Source organism: Pleurodeles waltl, chromosome 10, assembly GCF_031143425.1.
Source record: "Pleurodeles waltl isolate 20211129_DDA chromosome 10, aPleWal1.hap1.20221129, whole genome shotgun sequence".
In the NCBI taxonomy this organism is placed as follows: Eukaryota; Metazoa; Chordata; class Amphibia; order Caudata; family Salamandridae; genus Pleurodeles; species Pleurodeles waltl.
In genome coordinates, this window is record NC_090449.1 from 788,473,554 (window position 1) to 788,491,558 (window position 18,005).

Here is an 18,005-nt window from a genome sequence, read left to right on the forward strand (position 1 = left end):
GAACTAGATAAGTTATAGGCAGTCTCCCAACTGGAGGTAAGTACACTCTATATATACAAGGTAAGTGTAAGGAATTAGAATAGAAAAATAACAGGCATTGGAAAGAAATAGCAAAAAATAACTAGGGCCCTCTGGGCTTGGGGGGGGCGAAACGATATAATAAAATAGTGGAATGTGAAGTTAGGTTCCCCCACCCTAGGATGTAGTATATTTAGATGGGATCCGAAAGAACCCAGCGACCAGGAGAGCAGAGGTAAGTTACCTTGTCCACGCAGGAGTTTTCAGGTGGGGCAGAAGCCACTACCCACCCTTCTGTGGATGACAATCTAGGTCAACGGTGGAAGGTGAAGGCCAGCTGTGGAGCCCAGGAGCTAAAGAGGAGTCCCTGAAGTCGTGAAGAAGCTGCTGTCCCACGCCTGTCGCCGGATCGCAGTCTTGTCAGTGGTAAGGAGGACCAACAACAAACCTTGGCAAACGCAAATCTGGGCAGGAAGAATTTGCAGAGAAGAAGAGGACCAGCAAGGTCCTGGGGCCTCGACCCTTGGCAGGGAGTCTGGGCTGACCCTCAGCATTCGGGAGAGCCAGCAGAAGCATTCGTAACCCCCACAGACAACCCACTGGCAGCAGGCACAGTAAGTTGCAGTGAGGTCCAGTCAGCACACCTGGAGAGGAGTCCCACATCACTGGAGCAGCAGAGGAGAGACTGTCCTTGCAAAGATAAAGAGCTGGAGGCCGGGGCTACTTGGAGCCTGAAGATCCCTCGGAGCAGGGGTCAACAAGCCTTGGTTGCTGCAAGAGTTGTGGTGCACACGGGTTCTGTCCTGCAAGGAGGGACAAGGGTTCACCGTCTCCCAAGTTGGACAGAAGGCAGAGAGGACCAAGAAGACCACTCAGAACCACCACCTGTGTTGGAAGATCCACGCACTTCCTGTGGAGAGCAGATCCCAGGAGCCAGTCGTCATTGCCGTGGGTGGCAGTGGATGCAGGGAAGTGACTCCTTCACTCCAATGGAGATCACTTCTTGCTTCTTTGGTGCAGCTGAAGTGTTGTCGACTCCGGAGGATGCACAGCTGAGAAAATGTTGCAATTGCTGGAAGGAGCCAGAGAAACAATGTTGCAAGATGAGGTTGTCTTGGGAGTTGCAGGCTTGCTTGGCTCTTGTGGCCTGGAGTAGCAGCGGTTCCGGTGGCCAGGAGTAGCAGAGGTTAATGCAGAGGAGTCCTGGTGGAGTCTTGCATGTCAAGTCTGAGGTCCCACCTGCAAGGGAATCCCTAAGTAGCCATAATATTGAGCTTGGTCATTCTGCAGAGTGACCACCTATTAGAGGGAGTCACCGATGTTAGTCACCTGTCCTGATCAACCAGATGCTCCCAGGGGCCTCTGCACATCTTGTTTCCAAGGTGGCAGAATAAGGTGGCCACCTGGCAGAGCTCTGGTCACCACCCCTGGGATGGTAATGGACAGGGGAGTGGTCACTACCCTTTCCTTTGTGTAGTTTAGCGACAGAGGAGGGGCTGGGGGTCCCTTGACTGGTGCAAACCGGATTATTCAAGGAGGGCACCAAATGTGCCCTTCAAAGCAAGCCAGTGGTGTGGGGAGGCTAGCCCTCCCCAGCCTTCTAAAATCTGTTTCCATGGGAGAGGGTGTGCATCCCCTCCATCACAGGAAATTCTTTGTTCTGCCTTCATCTGCTTGAGCTGGTCAAGAAGCAGGAGGACAGAAACCTGTCTGAGGGGCTGCATCAGCGTGGGCCTCCTGCAAACCCTAGAAGACTGGGATGATCAATACTGGAGGGTCCGCTAAGAAGCCCTCAGAGTGCATGGAATCATGCCACCAGCACTAGCATTAGTATTGTGTTATGATTATGACATGTTTGATACCCAGCATGCCTAGGTTTGGAGTTGCCATTATGTAGGTGGACCACAGAGTGGCCTGTGGTCAGTACATGGGTAAAATGGCTTCCTCGCACTTACGAAGTCCAGTGCATTGGAACTGGAGTTTGTATTAGCACCTCTCGTCATGCAAGGATGCCCTCACACACAGGAACCTGCATCCTGCCCTTTGGGCTAGGAGGGCTTCCCATAGGGTTGACTTACTGTGACCTGGTGCAGTGACCTGTATTGAAAGGGTGCGTACACCTTTTCACGCAGGCTGCAATGGCAGGCCTGCAGACACAGTTTGCATGGGCTCCCATGGGTGGCATAATAAATGCTACAGCCCATGGGGGACCCCTGGTGTACCAATGCCATGGGTACCCAAGTACCATATACTAGGGGCTTACAAGGGGATATCAGTATGCCAATTGGGGGGTGTAAAGGGTACCAAAGCATCCAAATTTAGAGGAGAGAGCACATTCAATGCGGTTTTGGTTAGCAGGATCCCAGCGAGAACAGTCTAAGCACACTGATAACCAACAAAAAGTAGGGGGGAACAATGCCAAAAAGAGTGACTTTCCTACAGTCATGTTGAACATCCCTTTTATAAAAACTGCATGCAATTACATACTGAAAGACCCTGCAGATACCACTTACACAATAAAAGAACCCCTGCTCTGTTAATAACTTCCACGTGCAATTGCATGCTGAAAAATAAGTTTACAAGATCAGGGTCAAATAATTGGAACTACTTGGATAGTATTAGAACATAATACAATGAGATGTCTTACAGCAGACACATGCATTTCCCCGTCGGACATCTGTTAGCAACTTCCTCATGTAATGACATGCTCAGAAAGACTTGTTTCTAGACTCACTGTGATGGTACAAATTATCCGATAACTCTCACATAAATTGTGCACTTTTTGCAAGATATTCCCTTGGACACTCAAACTGCTACCTTAAACAATTTAAAGATTGTGATTTTAGGAAACAAATGACTCACGTTTCCCTTTCTCTCAGTGCGCTTTTCAATTGAACGGATTTTAATATTGAATTAAAATTGAAAGAACGAGTCAAAAAACAAACCTGTCTTTAAACTGGGAGGTGCCCTGATTTACGGAGTGGCTTACCTTTGTCAATGAAGCCCGGCCACTACCGGTTCTACCAAGAAAAAATATGCATCTTTTGGTGGGAATTGTATGACCGGCAAAACCCCCATCTACAGTAATGCAGACAATGCCTGAGAAGCTCCCTCGTCTCTTTGCTACAGTGTGTGCGATTGCCCTGCTGTTTGTTGAGATACGTTTTCTCATCCTTGATGTGAGATGTTGTCTTTATAGCTACTCAGTTTTATGTGGATCTTGTACGCAGTCAGCATGACAATGTACATGTATCTTGTATTGAGACTTTCAGCATGTCCTTCATTTCACGTGCATCTTATGAACATGATTCAGTGTGTCACTGCACATGGATCTTGTACACGGATTGTAGCACGCCACTGCGTGTGGAGCTTATAAACAGATTTTATTTTTAAATGTACTGGGCACATGATCTTGAGGAGACGGACACAGGGGAACGCCACCGTACGTACTGCCCCTTACATAAATTACTTACGTCCATCTATGCCACTTATTCAGAGGTGCCTTGTGTCCCTTGTTTTGGGAGTGTATAATAGTTAATTCATCCTGTTTCAGCCTTGCGTAAATCTAGTAGGGGTACAGACATGCAATGCCATTTTTATCCTATTTGGGAAGTGTACCTTGCATATTACAGCTTATATAACCCATGCTTCTATCCAAAAAGTGGTATACACTCGAATTCCCCTCTTTGTACTCACGTCATGCCCATATAAACGTGGTTTCTACCCAAAAGAAATGCACACGGTTGACCACCTCTATATGTTCATTTCGAGTTTGTGCCTTGCTGCTGCACCTCACACAACTCTTTAATGTCCAAAAGAGATGCAAATAGCTGAAAGCCATCTTGGGATGTAACTTTTTTATTGCACTCCTTCTTGTCACTCTTCCATTATGCAAGAGAGAAATGTGCGTTCATGTCTCCCCTTTCACCCTGATTTTCGGGGTGCAGGACTTATTTATGATCTTTGACATAGTTAGATATCACAGTTTGCCTCCGGCATTTCCCCATGTCTGTTTTTACATTGTTTTTCTTATATAAGTAATATGAAACCACTGTTTGCAAGCCCTGTTAAAGGGAGTGATGTCCATGAAGCAGAAATATTTTACACTATAGTTATTTGTGGCATTACAGCAGGTTCAGAAACACACGTGCTTCTGGTTCCAGAGCTGGTATGTATAAATGACTTATGCGTTTATCAATCCAATTCCGGTCTTTGCAAATCACAGTAATCAGGCGAGTTAGTTGGTTCAAATGAAATGGACGCCTTTGCCAGAGCCCAGTACACACTGGTTTATGCAGGAGGCAGGCTTTGGTGCCTGGTGCCCTGCTGTGTGCACTGCAACAACAATTTTTAATTGCCTCCAGTCAGAGTCCTCGGGTCCATGGGCATGAGTCTGAGAAGCCCTGTGTAAAGATGGAAGAAATTGCTCCTTAGCCCAGTGGGATTAGTTTTTATTTTTATTTTTATTTTTTATTAAAAAGGTTTTGTTCTTTGAACTCTTTGTATCTGTGTCCTCGAAGTAATGATGAAGAAATACAAACTCCCCTAGTTGATTATCCCCTTGATGCCCACCTAACACCTTTTGTAATGCAACTATCTCACACTACTGAACAAATGTACACCATACCACTTAAAAGCACTATTCTGAGTAAAGGGCTAGTGTCATGGCAAGTTTGCTGTCATTCTTTTGAGCCAAGGGTTTCCAACCTGGAGTTCCCGCATCCCCAAGGGGTGCAAGATGGCATTTCAGAGGGTGCGACAAAGAGAGAAAGCATGTATCAGAGAGTTTCTCTTCAAAGACAATGGATAAACATGTTGAAGACTTTCGAAAAGTTGAATTCCTTCAAAGAAAAGTTACCTCTTTGGCGTTGAAGAGGCAATCTCTGAAATGTACCTTCACTTGAAGAGATGGTTGATGATGTTGGATTCATAACTGCTACTGTGCGTTAAGAAATTGTGACACAGTTGGAAATGCTGTCAGAATCCTTAAATGGATATTTTGGTCCTGGAGACCGAAGATTTCAGAAGACTGGTTCATGAATCCATATTCCCGCAATTTTCCGAAAATGTCAGACGATGAAGAGCTAAAGGGCGATCTTATTGATTTGTGTATAAATCGACCTCTTGCAATGCAATTTGAAAGAAAGACTTTGGATGAGTTTTGGTGTGCAGCACTGCATATGTTCCCAAGACTTGGTGGAAAGCACTCTGTGTCCTCATTCCATTTGTCTCGACGTACTTGTGTGGATCTGGATTCAGTTCTCTTTTGTCAATCAAGACAAAATGTAGGAATCTCCAGACTCGCCTGAATCCACAGGCAGACCTGCGGATCGCAATCATCAAGTAAGTCCCACGTTTTGACAAAATCATGAATGAGAAGCAGGAACAAAGAAGTCATTGAATTTTATGTTGACAATTGAGATTAATTTTACTATTAACTTTTTCTATTTGTTCAATTTATATTAGCATATTATGCAGTTAAAAGTTTATTTTTTTAAGTTCACTTTGTTCACCCGCAGTGCTATATGTGGTTCAATCTGTGGTTTAAAAAATAAAAATGTGACTATTCATCTTCAAATCTGATATTACTTTTGTAGGGGGTGCGAACATCAATCAAACATTTCTTAGGATTGTGGGACATAGAAAAGTATGGAAACCCCTGTGTTAAACCTTTAAATCCGTTGATGTGAACAAACTTTCCTGTGGGAATTTGGTTCTGCCTCTAAAACTCTCCATTCCCCAATTCCGTATGTATCAGCCCAAGTCTTGCCATGACAAAATTTAGTGGACAAACTAAGCGTGTACCTAATTTTGTGCAGATTCATCAAGCTTCACTAATGTTATAACCAGATCAAAAAAGATTTTCATTATAAGCTATAACTTAGCCATAACTACATGTCTGTCTCTCTCACTCTCCTGCTATTGTTATGTATATCAATAAGTTATCTGTAAATGCTTTAATAAACTCTCTTTGGTGTAGGAGCAGTAGATAAAATCGTTACATTAACATAGGAAGTGTGGCATTGTGTAGAACCACTTGATTGCATCAAAGCAGAGTTCAAAAGTACCATTACAGAGTGAAAATTCGCATATGTCACCAAGTTATTTTCCCTTTGACCGAAAAGCAGCACAAGCGCTATAAATAAAATTGATTAAAACAGCTGTGCTTTAGCTTTTTTTTTCCCTGGTCGCTGCATTTTGTCGAGTACTACTAGAGGCGCCTTCAATAGCAGTTAATGCTTTGTGTCCACAGTTGTTCTTTGTGATAACTGAAGGGGGCCTTTGTAGGGGCAAACCCCTTATTTCTCTTGTGTAGTTCTCCTTTACCTTACTTGAGAAATTCCATTCCATTGCAAAACGGCACTTGTGACCTGCGGGAAAACCCAGTCGGTCTCCGGGAGGGAGGGGCCTGGGTTAAAGATCGGTTATTTAAGCGCCCTTCCTGGCGAGCTTCCTTCTGCTTTCGCGATTACAAACCCGGGCAGCAGGACACCACTGTGCGCCCATCAGTGAAGTCTGGAGAGCAAGCAGCACGTACCCTGAACTGTCTGCTATGCCGTTACAGGAAGTGATAAGTGTCTGGGTGCGCGATCCGCAGCTGCAGAAAGAAGATTATTGGCATTCCTACGTGGATTACGAGATTTGTGTTCACGTGAGTAGATTTGTTCAATTCAAAATTAACCTATTTTGATTACTACACAGACTGCTGTGTGATTTCATGTTTTTTTTTCTATTGTGTGTGGTAGTTGTAAACCATGAATTCACTTGAAGGTTTAGGTGAAATAAAATATCCCTTGTTGGACATTGAGGTTGTTTCTAGGCTTTTCCAGGACGGACATCGCCTTAAAACCCGTGTATTATGACGTTTTATGTCGTCAGAGTATACAAGGCTTGTATTTCAGGTGAGGAGTTTGTATGTCAGGAGAGGAGTGATATCATATGTATGCAGGTCTGATAGATCAGCTGAGAACCTACATTTGCAGGTGCAAACCTCTAGTCCATTGCATTTTTTTCCATTAGACTCCACTTAGACTGGAATCTTTTAAGGTTAGGAGCTCCTGGCAATAAAGGCCTACTTCTGCAGAGGTTTAACTTGCTTTTTAAAGTTCTTGAACAATAGTACCCCCTATATAACGGCATATGTGGAGACTGGTTTAAAAAATGAGAACATCTGCACCACAGGGTTTGACGAGCTAGTGTGGGTGTGAATGCACTCATTTGTTTAATTCAAAGGTTTACAAGTTAGGCCCGGAAATCTGTGACAATTGAATGTTTCTAGGGCATAATACTGGAAAACATGTAAATTGCATTCTCAGATGAGCAGATACGCAAGCATAATTTTGCTAATACAACGTTTGCCAATGTACTTGCTAACACTTTTTCCCTTCATTTTCTCAATGAGCAAAATCATTTTGCCTCTGGAAAATTCCTTTCCTCGAACACACCTGGCAGTTTTGCATGTGTTCCTTGCAAATTCGCACCCTGCAAAGAGATTTTTTTCTTATTAAGTGAACTTACAACCTTTTCCAGTGGAAAACAAAGCTATTTGTGCATGTAGACTAAATGTGCTCATGCTTACAGCTACTTGAATTTTGCTCTATTTGTAAATAACATCCCACAAAATGATTTGTGTCATTAAAACTCAGTGTGTAGTTGTTGCGTGCCTGCATGCATGCTCAGATGTGTTGCTTTCATTTTTTTTAACCTATTTCTAATAATGAATCATGTTTCTAAATCCACTCTGCAGACGAACAGCATGTGCTTCACGCGTAAGACCTCTCGTGTTAGGAGGAGGTTCAGAGAATTTGTGTGGCTGAGGGAAAAACTTCAAAATAATGCTCGACTTATGTGAGTAGTTTTACAATTTCTTGCCAAGTTGATATATCACAGAAAAACATCATTGTTTTAGATATCAGTTACTGTCGCTTGACATCAGCTCATGTGGCTTTTGCTTCGTTGTACTGCTCAAAATTATTTGTCCTAAATATGCAGGGGAGGTTGGTTACCTTTCGAAGAGCCCACCTTTGTTCGAGGGGTCCATAGTGAAACAAATACAGAGTAGCCAAAACCTGATTGTGAGACTCAAAACTTGCCCTCGTGTGTTCCCGAGTTGCACAAATGCTTAATCTCAACTCTTTGCTACGTCGAGGGTGCTGACGTGCATCTTTGATGTCTAGAAGTGAGCATTTGACTTGCATATTGAAGCACTAGTTACATGCAGTATGTTGTCTGCCTCATTCATTTTGCACCTGTGATGTGGCTGTCGGTCACATTTTGCTTCCGATTCAAGGTGGTCCTAAATCCCTGGTATACTAGCTTCTAATACATAATACTATCTAGATAGTCTTAACACTGTGGTCTTTGGGAGCAGCTAGACTTTTCTTCCCTGGGGTTTTTGGTGCCACACTGCTCCATTTACTTTTTTTAGCGTGGTCGAGCTGTACTGAATCTTAATGTTGCTCCTCAGGCTGGTGTTAGAGACAAAAGTGTAATAGTTAAATTAAATGTTGTAGTACACTTAATGTCTGCCTATTAAGTGTGATCTTTCCCCTGAGTTCGGTATAGCGACGTGTTGTGAGTGTGTCGTCTGTATCTTGGATTATTTATGATTCTGCAAGCATAGGCATGCTTCCAAGTCCTGGGATATAACTGTTCCGGTTTAACAGGTATTCTGCAAATCTGTGCCCCGGATGTGTGTACACAGTACTGTAGGTTGCTCTGACAGTATAATTAATACGAGTTATTTGTTCCTACCTGATGAGAATCCCGAATCAATCTTTCATTTGTTTTTTTAGGCAACCTTCCAATTATTTGTACGTTTGACTTGCTCACTATTGTCAGTTATACTGATAGAAACCAGTCACAATGGACGCTGATTGGTGCGCTTAACTGTGTTTGCAGACTTGCCAAGGTTTGTTGGTGCAAGTGGCCTATAGTGCATTGTCAATTACATGTAGGGTCTGTTTGCTTCATGAACAGCAAGTACAGTCCACACGAGAATCTTTCACTTGTGATCTGCCCTTTGCTGAAGGTTCACTCTCCCAAAATGAAGGAACCGCTTTTAAATGTGTTCACTGGAGGTCCTACCTTAAAGTGCAACAGCAGCACCCCGTTACCAAGAACTCTTAATCTTTTAAAAAGATTGGACAGTTGGTAATGAGTACTTCAGTAGATTAACAAGTAGTCCTTCAAATCTAGGTCTTTCAAATGGCTTTTCGGATAGGTTTACGGTTAAAATGTGTTAGTTGCGTTGTAACAAATTTTGTCTACGTTTAGTAATTGAGGACTTTTCGGTAAATACCTTTTTTCTCTTTAAAGCGAATTACCAGAACTTCCACCCAAGTCACCGTTTTTTAAACTCGGAAATGCACAACAGATGGATGAGAGGCGGCATGGCTTGCAAGACTTTCTTGAGAAGTAAGTGTGCGTGGCATTCAGGAAGACAATGTCGTTACTACAAACCATGCCTTGTCTTGTATGGGAGAGCCATCTTGTGGCTAAAGTCATGTATTGAAAAATAAAACCCGCATTTATCCTTTTGATGTAGCCTCTGCGGTTACAGACAGTTTTACAGACATTCGGACACTTTTGGTCCTTTCTGAAGTAATTTATCCTACGTTTTAAACTCCGTTCATCTCTCTTCACATTTTAACGTGATATTGATCTAAGAGGCATTCACATAGACAATGCTTCGAAAAGCGTTTTTTTTTTTTTTTTAAATAAAGAAAAGCCTTCCTGTGAGTTGATCAAATGATTTCGTGATTTTTTTGTTAAAAGTCGCCATCCTGGCTAAGGGTGCGGATGAAAGGGGAGGGTTGGATTCTTTGGGCTGTCCGTGCTACCATCGGAAATACGCTTAAGAATGAAAATACCAAATTAGAAATCCCTCTTAGCCAGTGGTGGCTGGTGAAATGTGTAGGTGGTGGGACATAAACTCCTCTCTGAAATTGCACGAAGCGAGCGGCAAGGCAAGCGAGCCGAAGTGATTGCGTGAATAGATATATCTTTAAAATATTGTTGGTGTTTTTGAAAGGCACAGTTGGAAACGGAAACGCCAATAGTAAAATGCCTCCCCATTTTCCTGCATTTCTGAGGCCTGACAAATGGGCTCGGGTCTTCACAGTGGTGTAGGAAGCTGGCTCTGTATATAGTGCACTAAACGGAAGTACTCTGTGCAGAAAGTGCAGTGGATCCCCAAAGGCTTGCATAGGCAGAAGTAGGTCTGGTGCTCTCTTTGTGTTAGTGTGGGCGAGCAGTTAGGCTTATCAAGGAATAAATCTGAGACCAATTTAGAAAAATAACAGTTGCTTCTATATATGCTTTGAACCAAAGAACTTAGTTATAAGATAAGCGTTTTTTAAATTATGAATATTCCGCTGTTTCAAAAATGGACACTTCGTGCAATTTTCAGAGTCATTAATGTTAACCTATGGGAGGAAAACAAGAGTGCAGTTTGACGTGTAAGTACATGACTTAAAATCCTATTCTTCGGGGTCTTGAACTAGCACCGGGCAAGGTTCAGGTTGGTACCAAGAGTGCACCCACAGCAGCATGGGGGCTGCTGGGTGCAGAGGTCAAAGTTGGAGCTGGTGTCCAATATATATATATTTTTTTTAAAAAAATTATTGAAAAATTGACAAACACATTTTGAACTTCAGAAGCCGTTCTAGGCACAGAACAAAATATCTGGAACTTGCCTGTAGTGCCCTCCCACCTCGCCTTCCCCATGAGTCTCCAGCCCAGTCTCCAGTCTTTAGAGGTTATTGTTCTGGGCCTGTGGTCCATCCCAGGCGGGCACAGTGTCTGGGTGTGCAGGAGGCGGGTTACACAGTCCTCCTCTGTACTGTTCCATTTCCCCCACACCTTTCCCCATTTCACCAGGCAACCCCGGCTCAAATAGGTGACCTTTTCTGTCAGCATACACCAGTCCATATCTCTATTCCAGTATTTCAGTTCTGGGTCATTCGGTGAACCCCATAGTCTGGCAATGCTTCTTTTTGCGACCACTATGACCCAGATTATCGCTGACTGTCTCAGATCCGTGGGTTCCCATATGTTCAATAGACATCTCTTTAATGAGAGTAGCAGTTCTTCGCTCAGGAGACCACTGAGGCATGCCAGCACCGTCATCCGGTATTGTCTTATATATTTGCATTTCCAGAGGATGTGTATGAAGGATCCGTCCCTACCTGCATCCCCTAAGACACAATCCATTCGGGGCCCTCCCTATCCTGAATCTGAGTGTGCACGGTAGATATACTCCATGAATCAGGCAGAACCTGGAGTGAATTCCCACCCTTCTAGGGAACGCTAGTGCCTCCACCCAGTCCTTGTCCTCGAGATCCACGATCTCCCGCACCCACTGCTGCCTAAGGTTTTGGAGTGTGTCTGGTGACTTATTAATTATGGTTTTGTAGGTGAGGGAGATCGCTTTTTTTATGCAAGAGTTCCTCATGGAGTCTGCGCTCTGTGAGTTCCATCTCCCACGAAATGACAGAGTGTAAAGCGTTTTGCACCTGAAGGTAGTGGAAGTGCTCTGTACGGGCTAGGTCATACTACTGCAATTCATTGAAGGTCTTGACGACATTACGCAGCCAGAGGTCCCCAATCTTTGATATGCCTATAAGGATCCACCTTGCAAACCCAGGGAGGTCTTCCCACACCCAGCCCTGGGCCCTAACTGTGGTATGCCAGTAGCCTACAGTCACTGACATGGGACCCAGGTGACGTGATGACCAGGGAGCAGATTAAAGGGCCCTCTGGAATCCACCCGGTTGTAATAACCTCCTATCCATCCAGTAGGCGGGGTCATCTTGTGACAAGTGCATCCAGTAGTTGATCGTTGTCAACTGTGCAGCCCAGTGGTACTTCTTTAAATCGGGGAGGGCAATTCCCCAGTCATACCATCCCCTTGTCAATTTACACAAAGCAATTCTGGCCGGATCCCTGACCCATAGGAGGGCTCATAGTTCAGTTTCTTTCTCTTTATAGTTGTGTGTGGGAACCGTATACGAGGTGTGGTGCAGGACATACAAAAAGCATGGCAACGCCATCATCTTAAAAAGAGCAGCTCTTCCGGGCTGGGACAACAGTAATGAAGTCCGGTGTTGTATGTCCAGCTTAAGTCGTCCCAGGAAGGGAGCCAAGTTGCAGGAGTAGTAGCAGGCGGGTTCTGTTGTTACAAAAAAGTATTTAAAACTGATGGTTTTCCTTTTGATTGGGCATTCCTGGGGAAGGCGAGGGGGGATCTTCTTTGAGGATGTAGATGGCGGATTTCACCCAGTTGATTGCATACCCTTAGTACTGGCCAAATAGGGTTGTTATGTGCATTATCCAGTCCAGGGAGGTGGAAGGTTGTGTAATGTATAGCAGAACATCATCTGCATATAATGATATTCTGTCCTCCCACTATTCGTTCCAAGTAATCCCCTTAACCGGGGGTGGGGGGGGCGGGTCTATCTGAACCCACGCCAACAGTGGTTCGAGGGCCAATGCAAACAGGAGTGGCAAGAGCGGGCACCCCTGTTGAGTGCCGCGGTGAAGAGTAAACATTCTCGACTGTGCGCCATTCGCCACTACTTGTGCCTGTGGGGAAGAATAGAGGAGCTGTATCCAAGCCCTGAAGTGGGGGCCAAATCCTATCTGTTCCAGCACTGCAAATAGAAATGGCCACTGAACTGAATCAAAGGCCATGCGGGCATCTAGGGAGAGACTCGCCGCCTCGTCCGGCAGGGTTTCAGCCTAAGCGGTCACCCTGTGCACTGTCTGGAGGTTCAATGCTGTGTTGCGCCGCTGCATAAACCCTGAGTGGTCTGGTTGAATCAGTATAAGGCGGGAAGCCAGCAGTTTGGCCAGTATCTTGATCTCTGCATTAAGGAGGGAGATTGGGTGATATAAGCTGCAATCGTCCACCTGTTTCCCTTCCTTGTGGATAACGACTATGAAGGCCAAACGTTGGTCTGGGGAGAGTTATTTTTTTAGCCAGGCTTTCCTCATACATCCTTTTCAAGTGGGGGTGCTAGGGTAGCTGCTGTTGTCTTATATAATTCAACCGGAATCCTGCTGGGAACCATTGCTTTTCCTAACTGCAAATTACAAATGGTTCCCACTATCTTCTCTGGTGCTAACTCCCCATCTAGGCACTCTCTGTCGCCTGCTGACAGGGTGGGAAGTGGAATGTCTGCTAATATTTCATGTGAGTCATCCGCTGTGGCCGAGGAACTCTAGCCGTAAAGCTCCTCATAGTAACTTCCAAAAAGTGCTCTCAGTCCCTTCAGTGTCGCTGACAAGCCTGACTTAGCGCAAAGCGTGCTTCCCCGAGAGTGCCCTGAGTCACGTCTTTTGAGGCAGGCCAGTAGTTTCCCAGCCTTATCCCCAGTTTCATACAATCTCCGCTGAGTCGCCCTATTTTGGGATCTAGCTGCCTCATGTGCCACGTCACGGTACTTGCGTTGTTTAAGCTTTAAAGTATGGGCTGCTTTGACATCACGCTGGTTGGGGGTGGCCTGTTCGAGCATCATGATATCCTTTTCCAGGGCTTCCATTAAAGCCCTTTTTTTTTTTTTTTTTTGTCCCACCATTTCAGGGAGGCCCACTCCTCTGACCACCGTTTTGTACGCTTCCCATTTAGTTTGCGCAGAGCCCAGTGTGGTAACATTTGCATCAAAATACTGCTTACTTGCCCTTACTAATGCCGCTGTAACTTTCAGCACCTTTAGGTATCATGGATTTATTACGATCTGTCTTCGATTCTTGATTGGGTGAGGGCCATAAACAATCCAGAGACGAGAGTGGTCTGATAACCAACGCACCAAGTGACGGATCTCTCGCACTCGTGGCAGTTGATGGGCTGGCATAAGTAAATAATTGATGTGGGAGGGACTGCTGTGGGCTGCCGAGTGAAATGTATATTGGTGCTCAGTAGGAAGGTGAATCTGCCAAGAGTTGATCAAGCCCTGCGCTGTCATAAAGGCAGCCAGGTGTTGTCTAGTGGGGGGAGTCGGTCTAGGGGGATACAGGTTGGAGTTGTCATTTAGGGTGGCATTAAGGTCCCCTCCCATAATTAACTCTTCCGGGGAGAGGCTCAGCAGTAATGCATTGAGCGCTGGGAACGTGCTTTTATGTAACCGTGACAGGATGTAAATTGAGAGTATGTTGAGTACATTTCCCTACCAGGTCACAGAGAGAGCCGCATACTGGCCCTGGTCGTCCGTCCAAGTTTGCCTAATATCGCGTGGAAGTGACTTCTTCACCAGTATGCCTCCCCCTAGACGCGGCAGTGTAACCTTCATGAACTGCCATTCTGTTTTCCCATCTAGCTAGGGCCTGATAGGCATTCTTCAGCAGACAAGTTTCTTGTAAGGGCGCCACGGTAGAGAGTGGCGTTTAAAATATTGCAGGGCCACCCCCCTTTTGATTTTGTCACCTAGTCTGTTAATGTTCCACTGGAGAACGTGCAACGTCAGATTCACCATGTGGAAAGGAAATGGGGAAGTGTCTTACCGTATGCGGAGTGTAGTGTCTGGAGTAGGAGTCACCCAGGCCTCAGGGTGTGCCGTGTACCTGTGTTCCAAGTCTGTGTTCCATGCCTTACTCATGATTGTCATAAACCCAACTTCAACAGTAACTTGGGAACAAACCCCAACAATGTGAACTCCCCTCTCTGCCTCCCTGCTGACCGGTCCTTGAATTACCGACCACCCCTACAGTGCAGAGTGCCTTTCGCCCATACTTAACTAGAAAATAAAGAGGGGGGTTGGCTGGTAGGTTCGGGCTCCCTACCCCACCCCCAAATTTAAACAATGTTACCCAAATGCTGGCTTCGTCATGCCGCATTATCCCATCAGCTGCGGTGGGACCTCTCCGTTATCTTTCTCTAGGGGGGCAAGCTGCAACCCGCCCCCTGGCAGACTCAATGCCATTGCGGCTCCAGCCAGTGGTTGCTAATCAGTCAGAGTCTTGGTTCCTGGATACCACATGTTCTGCTTGCTGGGGAGGGATTCCCATGATGATCGGCAGCCAGCAGGGCTCGAGGCCACAGGTACCCCTCCGCTGCTTTGTCGGTCTCCTCAGTTTCTGTTTGCTGACCATTTGCCAGCCTTCCAGCCAGTTCCAGGTTTCCTCCGAGGAGGAGAAGTAGAGGATATTCCCTTGCGTGATTATCTGGAATAGTGCAGGGTAGAGCATCAAGTACTTGAGCTCTCTTTCCCTGAGAGCTGCGTCATAGTTTTTGCACTCAGAGCATAAAGAGCGCCACATGCGCATTAGCTATAGTTAGAGGGGGGCAATTTGTGCTGTCTGAAGAATTACGACCCAGTCTCTAAGGTTGAAGATCCTCCCTAAGATGGGACGCGGGGGGCACCCAGTTTTGCGGGAGCGCCCAGGGTTCGGTGTGATCTCTATACCAAAGATTACTTAGAGAGGGCACGCGGCTGAGAATGGTGAACAGTGAGGTCCTCCACAAATAGGTCTACTGCTGGTCCCTTTTTTTCTTGGGTAACTCTATGATCCTGATGTTATGTCACCAGGAGCGCCCTGCCAGGTCCTTGAGTTTACCTTCCAACGTCACCGTAGTGGCTTTGAGCTCACGGACTTGCTTTGTGAGTACAGCCGAGATGTCTTTGATCTCTGTCAGGGAATCCTCTGGATCCTTTACCCTGGCGCTCACCTTCTGAAAGTCCTCCCTTATCAGTGCTACCTCTGTCCCGACCAAGTCAATTTTGGCCTCTAGGATTCCCCTCACTTTTTGTAGTGCCGCCATGATGTCCTTCAGTGAAATGGCATCTTCCTCTGGCGTCGCAGTCGCCATTTACATGCCTGGTTTCTCCGTGCGGAGGGCCCCGGCGGCCTCCTTGGGCTGTGTAAACGTATCCAACTTCCGTTGGGATCCCGATTTTGGTCCCTTGCCGCCCGGCATGCCTCCACCGGATCTGGACACTGTAGGTGTGAATGGGTGCATGTTATGTCCAGGGGTGCGGTCACCTCGCGGTATTATTCGCCTCTCAGTGTATTTCCATGTGTTGGGTACCGCTCTGGCTTCGTTGCTCTGTATTGCTGCGCCCCGTCAGGGCATACTTTCACCCCCCACAATGGCTCCACACTTTGCCAATGTATCTCCATTCCAGAGTCAGTTAAACACTATATATGAGCTGGGGGGGGGGGGGTCTTCAGGTCCTCACCACTGTGAGGTCAAAATGGATCCGCCCCCCTTTTGAGGGCCCCCAGTCACTGCAGGCCCTCTGCACCAGCTGGCCCAGGGGCAGGACCACACGTTCAGGGGATGTTGCCTCTCACTTTCAGGCTTCTCCCCCAGTCTTTGTCTGCTAGGATGTTGCGGGGCACACCAGGGCACACTCCCACCTGCCCTCTGTAATCCTACTCCTGGACTACTCCCGGCTGTGGCCGCATCTGCGGAGAGCTTGCTACTGCTGCTCTCTTCAGGCTAGTATGCCTGTCTGGATGGTGCAATGGCCCACACTGGGCCTTCGAGCTCCACCTTTCATGTCGGGCCACACTTTCGCTTGCTGCACTGTCCCCATCCACAGAAGCCACCAGGAGCTGTCCAGGCCTCCTCCTTCCACCTAGTCCCCCGGAGCCGCAGCTCCTCCTCCTGGGTGGGGTCATCTGTCACACTCCTCCCATGGGTCTCCACTGCCCTGCTGGTGGTGTCAGGAATGCCCGTGCTGCGTCTCTGCTAGTCCACAGCAGCTACCGCGTCTCAGGTGCGGCCCACCATGCAGGGCCTCAATCTCTGCCCCGCACCCAGGCTGCAGGCGCTGTAACTCACTAATACTGTCCCGATGTTTGGGACCGTTCACCTCTAGTGTCGTCCCACCGTCGCTAGGGTGCAAGGTGGGCCTGGTCCGTCGCCCGCCTCCGGATCTACTTCAGCTGCTCGGCCATGCAAGGCTGCAGTCTGCAGTCTGCATGCCGGCCCCTCCTTGCTTTCCCAGGGGCCATAGGGTCGTCAACTCAGCACCATGGGTGCCTCTGAGCCTCCGCTCCACTAGTGGTAGAACATGAGCTCCGGGGCCAGATTTTTATGTGGATTTATTGGGGGTGGAGGCTCGGTCTCTCAGGAGCTCCGCTCAAGTGTGGCCATGTCGTTCGGCGGTAAGCTTCCCCCCACCCAATATTAATCAGTGGAGACTATGGGGGCGGGGTGAAGATGCGATGCTCCCAGGTAGGTACAAGTGGTTTCGGAGGTTGGTCTGCGGAGGTTGAGGCGAGCATCGAGGGGCCACATGGCAGCACCAAACTTACACCCTCAGCGGCGGCCGGGTGCAGAGTACCAACACAGCGTCGGGCACCCAATGCTTTCCAATGGAGACCGGGTTATCCGCTGAAGCGCTGCTTATAGGTGAGTAGCGCAGGGTCAAGGGTCAATCTCCTGGAGTTGAAGTAAGTACAAGGGGGGCCTCAAGAAGGCACCAAACGTACACTCTCGGTGACACAAGGGCGACCGGATGCAGATGCCAATACAGCTTCAGGCACCCAATGTTATTCAATGGAGGAGATGGCTTTCCTTTAGTAACGCATGCCCTAGGTACCAAGGGTACCATTTACTAGGGACTTATAGTGGTAGCTAAAGTTTTGCCAATTGGGAAAAACAAATGTGCAGTTTAAGGTAAAGAGATGTGGCACTGAAAAACACCATTGCTCTAGGTTTATGAAGTTTCCGCCTTCGCAAAAGTCTGTCAATAAATTGCCGCCTATATAGGAAATATTTTTATTCAATATTTCCAAGGTGTGCACTGAACAATATTTGTTCGAGTATCACCATGCAATGATTATTTACTTCTGATACATACATTCCTCTGTTCTACAGCACCACTTGAAAGACTATCAACCTTGTGAGACCACCAAATCAGCTTCATGTTTCAACCTCACGGAAGCACGAATTTGCTCCTGAAGCGCTAAAGTACAAAGATTGTAAAAGGGAAAGGCAGTGAGTTCCTGGAGAGCGCCCCCCACTGTTGAGGCTGTAA

General features: G+C 46.7%; 1 protein-coding gene across 4 annotated transcripts in view; it reads left to right on the top strand.

The window, feature by feature from the left end:
• The window catches only part of SNX10 (sorting nexin 10), a 217,341-nt gene that overhangs the window by 149,790 nt on the left and 49,546 nt on the right, over positions 1 to 18,005 (top strand). For all 4 annotated transcript variants that reach the window (XM_069211415.1, XM_069211419.1, XM_069211417.1 and 1 more), the window contains 3 exons: positions 6,584 to 6,670; positions 7,766 to 7,866; positions 9,337 to 9,435. In XM_069211415.1, the coding sequence (XP_069067516.1) occupies positions 6,584 to 6,670; positions 7,766 to 7,866; positions 9,337 to 9,435 (287 nt within the window). The remainder of the gene's footprint in view (positions 1 to 6,583; positions 6,671 to 7,765; positions 7,867 to 9,336; positions 9,436 to 18,005) is intronic.